This window comes from Aplidium turbinatum, chromosome 4 (genome assembly GCF_918807975.1).
Source record: "Aplidium turbinatum chromosome 4, kaAplTurb1.1, whole genome shotgun sequence".
NCBI lineage: Eukaryota > Metazoa > Chordata > Ascidiacea > Aplousobranchia > Polyclinidae > Aplidium > Aplidium turbinatum.
This window is the reverse complement of record NC_137475.1, coordinates 11,449,969-11,457,109: the sequence shown is the minus strand read 5'-3', so window position 1 is coordinate 11,457,109 and position 7,141 is coordinate 11,449,969. Positions and strand designations below refer to the sequence as shown.

At 35.4% G+C, this 7,141-nt stretch overlaps 1 protein-coding gene across 1 annotated transcript in view; it reads left to right on the top strand.

Annotated features, from left to right (window-relative positions):
- The first annotated feature begins 772 nt into the window (after positions 1-772).
- Positions 773-7,141, top strand: part of LOC145768903 (centrosome-associated protein 350-like) — a 45,404-nt gene continuing 39,035 nt past the window's right edge. Inside the window, exons 1-6 of the mRNA XM_082580509.1 lie at positions 773-925; positions 1,568-1,682; positions 2,198-2,555; positions 4,062-4,200; positions 4,865-4,973; positions 5,281-5,412. Coding sequence (XP_082436635.1) covers positions 773-925; positions 1,568-1,682; positions 2,198-2,555; positions 4,062-4,200; positions 4,865-4,973; positions 5,281-5,412 — 1,006 coding nt within the window. The remainder of the gene's footprint in view (positions 926-1,567; positions 1,683-2,197; positions 2,556-4,061; positions 4,201-4,864; positions 4,974-5,280; positions 5,413-7,141) is intronic.

Genomic DNA, 7,141 nt, shown 5'->3' with positions numbered 1-7,141 from the left:
CTTCATGGCCATGTGAACATGGCTTTTCTGTTTTGACTGAAACTAAAAGCTGTAAACGAGAGAGACTGCTTAGAAATAACGATGAAATGCGGGTATGTTTGTCAACAATGCAACCTCATTTCAGTCGTATGTGTTGGTATAAACAAGCACATCCATCGCATTAAAACGTAAAAATAATTTTTTAAGGCAACTTTTCTTTTCTTGTCAGTGTGCCGCAAGCGTTTCATAATTTTTCTAGTGTGCCACAAGCTGAAAAAGTTTGGGAACCACTGGCTTGACCAATGCTAACGTGTAAGGTATCATTGTAATAAAAGTTTTCCAAAGTGTGCAATTCCACAGTTATTTTTCAAATTTGACTCTGCTTTGAGGGAATGATCATTTGACTTATACTTTGAGCTTGAAGATGACCCTGTGGAACAGGTTTTGATAAAAGATGCAAACAATAGCTCAGAAAATGATAGGGTTACCTTTCTCGTTATATATATATATATAGATAATGCTTGTTTATTGTATAATATAGTTGATGCTAAGACATGGCAATATGTGTAGAATGTTTTATCTTTTCTACAGACTTTACCCCATTTTTTAGTGAACATGTCTACAACTCTACACATTTCCTGTTTTTAGTGTTGATTTGTAAATCATAAAATTTGTTATTAATTTTCAGCTCAGATGTAGCTACATGATATTTTCTACACTTTAGGTGTAAATTGGCAGCTATTCTGCTAAACATTTTCATGAATGTCCATTAGCTTAAGTTTTCTATTGAACGATGGATGGCAGTATCAAATCTCGGAATGTAGAAGAACCAAAATTACATGATTTTACTGGTAATTTAACAGATTCTGCAAGCTTTCCTGAAAAAATTAAAGGCTATGATCTCACTAATTATGGCTGGAGCATCCCTGGTTCTTCTCATATGCTGGTAAGTGATACAATTCCTGTATTTCTTTCAACATTTTCTTGGTTTAATTTCTCATCTAAAATCCCAGTTATGGCAAACTAATTAATGTGATAACGTGCTACGTCAACTAGGCTTTTGCATGAAGAATATAAATAATTGGTATATAACTTTTGAGTGATGTATTATTGCTTGTTTTAGAAAACATTACTTTATATAACTTTTCATAAATTTCACTTGCAAACAAACATCTACAAAACCTCAATTTCTGTTTATTAGTTGCACATTTATAAGTTGCACATGATTAACAATGTACTGGTTCCCTTGTTTTATCAGTTGTTTTGGTTCATCACCAGTCTATTGTAGATTTCTGAAATTGTTAATTATACTTGTTATTACATTTGCTATGCTTACTGCTATTGTAAGTACAATTCATTGCGTTAAACATTGTTTCAGTTAAAACACCAATGTTTTTTATCTTCACAGACTGTAAATTGACTTAAGCATTCTTGGTGTCATGATAGCATTAGTCAATGGCCAAGAAAACGTGAAATAAGCGTATGGTTACATTGGAGATCCAACATCTTATTCACAGTCTGTAGCTACGAGTTGACACTATTACACCGTCACTAAAGTATTACACACCAAGAAATTTTATATTTACAGGCATCAACATTTAAAAACAATTCCAAAACCTCTGCTGGTCATGTTGGTTTTAAAGAGCCTTTGGTTTCTTATCACCAGCAAAACGATCCTCTTGCAAGTTCTAAAGCACAGAATGGTATGAAGTAGTTGTGAATTTGTTTTGTAAAGTGTACAAGCATAGTTTATTTTGTATTGAATAACTGTTTGAAACCAAAAGGTGGTTTATATAGATTATTGACGCTTTGCTGTTATCATGCAAACTGACAAGGTTATAGACTAGACACTGTTAAGGGCCAAGGGTGCTCTGCCCAAAAGCTATTTAACAAAAAAATATAATCTAACCATTTCTTTGCTTAAATATCGTCAATAACTAATCGTTTTATGCAAACCTAAAATTACCATTTGAATGTGTAAATGATTTTGTTGTCGTTTGTTGGTAAAAATTGATTTATTTTATGTTTACTTTATATATCAATAAAAACAGGCTTGACAAAAGCACATTAGTTAGATATCTTTTTTATACGCATTTAAAAAATATCGATAAGCATTGTTTCATTGGGTTAGAGTTTTCATCAGCTTCTTATAAATGTATGCAGAGCTAAGTACATGAAATAAGTGCATTGTTGACTGTCTTTTTCACTTGGTGTTTAGATACAGATGTTTCAGTAACACCCAAAGATCGTCCTGCTGTGACAAGATTTTTGAACACATCTGCTGTAGTCGATCCAGTAAAGCCAGCAACTCCCATCTCAGTTCGGAAACCACTCAATGCTACCGGGGTTGTAAAGACAGTAACTCACCTTGAACAGCATGGATCATCTGATCCTCAATTGTATTCAAAAACTACATCTAATACTGCAATTAACTCCAATACGATGCATCCATACTCAATGGTACCATTGAAAAAGCATGGCAGCATTGAAAAATTAAAGCAAAGACGTGTGGCGGATGATAACTCAGAAGCCTTAGCAAGACTTAAAGAAACAATTAAGAAACAAAAAGAAAACAGGTAAAAAATTTTGGGAGCAAGTCTTTAGGCGCAGACAGTTAGGAGCCGGTCAAATAGGCGCGCACACTGTGGCGTCAGGATATTTAGGTGCGGAGCACTGTGGCACCCGTTCATTTAGGTGCTATTCCTAGTAAAGTCTGCAGATTGTATCAGCGTGGCAGGTAGGGCAATTCTTGCGAGTACGTGTGAGACAACCCTTTACAACATGAATACATTTCTATAGAGCATATGATGAACCCTGGCTGCAAGTTGCAACCATAATGGTGCGACTTTGCTCGTTATTAAATCTAGTCGTGGTTTTGACGGAAAACTAAGTTACTCTTTGCTCAAGCCTACCACCCGCTTGAATGAATATAGCCTATGGTATATTTTTTACTGATATTTAGTATAGTTATTATTTGACTTAACTTAAAGTGAACTCAGTCATGTTCGGAAACTTGAATAATTTATTGATAAAGCTTTCGCCGACGCAAACCTGGACCAACAACAAATATATAAATGGCGAACAAGCGCATTAAAAAAACCAACATGTTTTTCTGTTCAATATAACATTTTATGTGAAAAGCATTGCCCTACCTGCCAAGCTGATACAATCTGCAGACTTTACTAGCACCTAAATAAACGGGCGCCACAGTGCTCCGCACCTAAATATCCTGACGTCGCAGTGTGCGCGCCTATTTGACCGGTGCCTAACTGTCTGCGCCTAAAAGACGTGGACCCAAAATTTTAAACTATTGCTGTATTATATAACTACATTGAGTAAAGATCAATTTGAGTAAGGATTGTGGTGTGATGGCACAGCGATAAGGCGTTGGCTTTCCAGTTATGCAAACCTGGTTCGACTCCCGTCTTAAGCTGGTTGTTGAAAAACATCGCTCACCTCTACCCAGGGTGTAATAAATTGGGTGGGCATAATTGCTGAAGGAAAGGCGGCCGAGAGAAAGGAACTGGCCATTCTACTTTCCTTAGTGCCAATGGCTTTGTATGATGAGACTTATCTTCTCATTCCCTAAAGCTCAGTGAATATGGGACCTTTAAATACCTAAGAATCAATTTTACTTTTATGAACTACCGGTACTTTTGTTTGAATGCAAAAGTACATCGTACTAATAAAACCTAACCTGGTTGATTCAGAATTATAGAAAAGTAGTTGCGAAATCTTAGCACCAGAAAAAGTATTTTGTCAACTAGTTACCAGTATAATTCATAAATAGATCGTTCAGTTTTTTTGCACTGATTTAATCAAAACAGTTGAGTGTTTGAAACGTTTGTCGATCTAAGAAACTTTGTTTTTCTCTTGTAAACAGTAAAACACTGTACTTTTTCTCTCAAGAAACACTACATATTATATAGCCTATCATAGCCTTTCTCATTCTAAGGTTAATTAAAAAGGAATTGGTGTCAAATGTTTTCAATTGTGTTTGTTGCATTGCTAGGCCTATTTTAGTATTATGTCAAAGCACTAACAAAACATGTCTTTGTATATCACTACCCTGTCGGTTTCAGATCTCCTTCCTTAAGTGGCTCAGACATGCAGAAAAATTACAACTACGATGACAAGCCTATTTCTTCAACGTATCATGTCAAACCAGAATCAGCCCCCATTAGAAAGATTGCAGTGGGTCCGGCTGCTCCGAAATACCGAGTAAGTTGCCAGTGAACATATATTGAAGGCTCTTAGCATTCATCATTCTACCGCGTGTATTCGATTCATTTTAGTTGTTAATGTAATCATCTACTTGTTACAGGTTGCCAATGCTTTGCACACTAAAGCTACCCTTTTGTCGCACATCACACTATCAAAATTTAACCAGACAAACATTTTCTATGTTTATTGATTAAAATCTTAAATTAGTTTTTTCTCTAATTTTGTAAATTCGCATTGAACTTTCATCGTTTGAAACAGTGATTTCCAACATTTGATTTGAAAACTTTACAATTTTGGCCTCTACGTTTAACATTTTTTTTTTTTAATTTGTTACATATCAAACATTTGTTTCAAATACTTTTTAGCTCAATGACAGTTGCTGCTCCCACGTACAAAGAGCTGTAGTTGAAGTGCGGATCACAAGATCCTTTTTGAGTTGTGAAAATATAAGCTGTTATCGAGGTCAATTTATTTTTAAGCGGACGCGGTTTAGCAGTTAATAAATATGTCCAATACAAGTGGTAACCTTTCATTAATGCACCTTGTATATTTTACCATGAATAGTTTGCGAAACATCAAGTTCAAAGATAATGAGACACATAACAACTGTTTCAATGATTCGTATTTGCTGTTAACTCTTTATCTTCAACATTTTCTTTAGGGCTTCAGTGCTGCAGAGACCCGCTTGCAAACCCCTGATGGTAAAATCTGGCGAGAAGACGACTTCGAAGTTGTCAATGACACTTTTGCTATTTCTGCCCATCCGAAAGGTATCTGTGTTTGACTGTCTATCACACAATCCCTTTGTAAATCACGCGTGGCTAAAAGAATTTTTACTTTTCTGCACAATGACTTTTATTTACAAATTTAAACGCAATTTCATTTTGTGAGGTTCGATTTATAAGTCACTTTATTACTCCTTGCCAAAATGCATCATATATTTTACTGGTTGGCGCCTGCAATGTCATTCAACTTGGTTACTTCGATTCTAGAGCTTTTTTATATTACATTTACGAAATGTTTTATGAGCTGTGCAATTGAGCAATTAAAAACTATTTGTATTTTTCATTTCTTCAGCTTTGTTCCAAGATGCAAGAACAGCGAAGGGCGTCCACAGGTCTGTTTTAGGCGACCATGCCAGCAAAGTCACTAGCAACAAACCCAAAACAAACAAGAATCAAGCGAAGAAAAAACCTGTCAGAAAAATAGGTGACTATTATTTATATTTATTTATATAAGTTGAACGAGGGTTTCCTAAACTATGGTCCGCGAACCTGGGTTTTTTTTCGCTGAGACTTTTCGGTCATTTGTCCGAAATAACTTGAAAAAATTCGGTCATTTTTTATTTATTTCGGTCACTTTTTCTGATGAAAATAGTTCCTTTCAAGTAGCTGATAGAAACCAAAATTTGCACTTCCTGACAAGTTTCGCTGAGAAACGTTGTCGTGTTTTATCTGAGAAAAGTTAGAACAGACATTTTGACCGATTTGACTATATATTTTTTCGGACATTTTGACCGAATTGACTATATTTTTTTCGGACATTTTGCTAAAAAATTGGTTAATAACCGAAAAAAAAAACCGTGGTCCGTGACGACTACAAATGTGAAATTCCATCATATGCATTGTACAGTACGGTACTTGCACTGTCAACGATGAATTGCCAGTATTAGGGCGAAATAGAAGTCCAAATTCACCGTGGACTCTCACTTATGAGTTTGCCCGTCATACATAATTTTACACCTTCAAAGAGTTCAGAATGCTGCCGCTCGGCTAATTGCTCTAACATGTAAACATGAGCATATCATACTAAAACCGCTGCATTGGCTTCCTGTATTGTAGTGTATACGCTTCAAAGTATGTTTTTTAGTAAGTATGTTTGTAAAGTTTTTCATGGTTTAGCTCCGAGTTATCTTGGCACTTTACTCAAAGTGCATTAAACTTGCCAGAACTTTGCGTTCTTAACATCAATTGCTCAATTATGCAATCTCTTATGTAAGACACAATATGGGAATCGCAGCTTCCCAGTTGTTGCTGCCAGCTGCTAAATTTGTTTACCTATTTGCGTAAAGGAAGTGGAAAATTTAAATGAATTGAAAACTCGATGAAAAACAATTTATTTCACTGAACATTATAACTGAAAGTACCGTATTTTATAATCGTTTTCATGTGCAGTGCCCACGAGCATAATTTACATTATGGATGTGGCACTACAGTATATATAAATGCTGTTATTATTGTTGCTAAATACCTCTTAGAATTGATACATCGTGCGCCAAGACACAACCTCACCCGTTCCATTGATGTTGTCAGTTTTGTTAATTATAAGTAATTCAATGTTTTTTTTTTATACAGTGTATGTATTGTAACCATGGATTGTAACCGAAAGTGCAACCTATGTTCGAATGCTTCCCTTCAGTTATCTGCTTTTATTTTAGATTATCCTTTCACGCTGGTTGGATGTAAAAATTGTTCCGAAATATGATTAGGATCCGCAATAAAAAAAAAACAGTCCGCGGCCTAAAAAAGTTTGAGCAGCCTTGGATTAAACAATAAATATGCTCCAATAAACAGGCTGCATGCTTTGGCAAAAAATCCTTTGCATTGCAGGCACCAAAAGCTGTTTCTGTTTTCTTTTCAAAATTAAATGTTCAAAATACATTTACCATAATGCTTTCTTGAGCCCTTTTCTTGTTGTCCAAGATGCTTGTGAGAAATTGCTGAATGGGCGGTTTGAATAATTGAATGGTTGTTACGTCATTCACAAGTGCCCTAACAATGAAGCTTGTATCAACATTGCTGTGGGAAGTACTTCGGCTGATGATGTTTGTTCTGATTCAAGAACTTTCCAAATACTTTTAAAAACGAGAAATCGAGAACTTGCTCATGAAGTTCACCTTCATTATGTTGAAGCCTTTCACAAACTAGCAGATATCAGC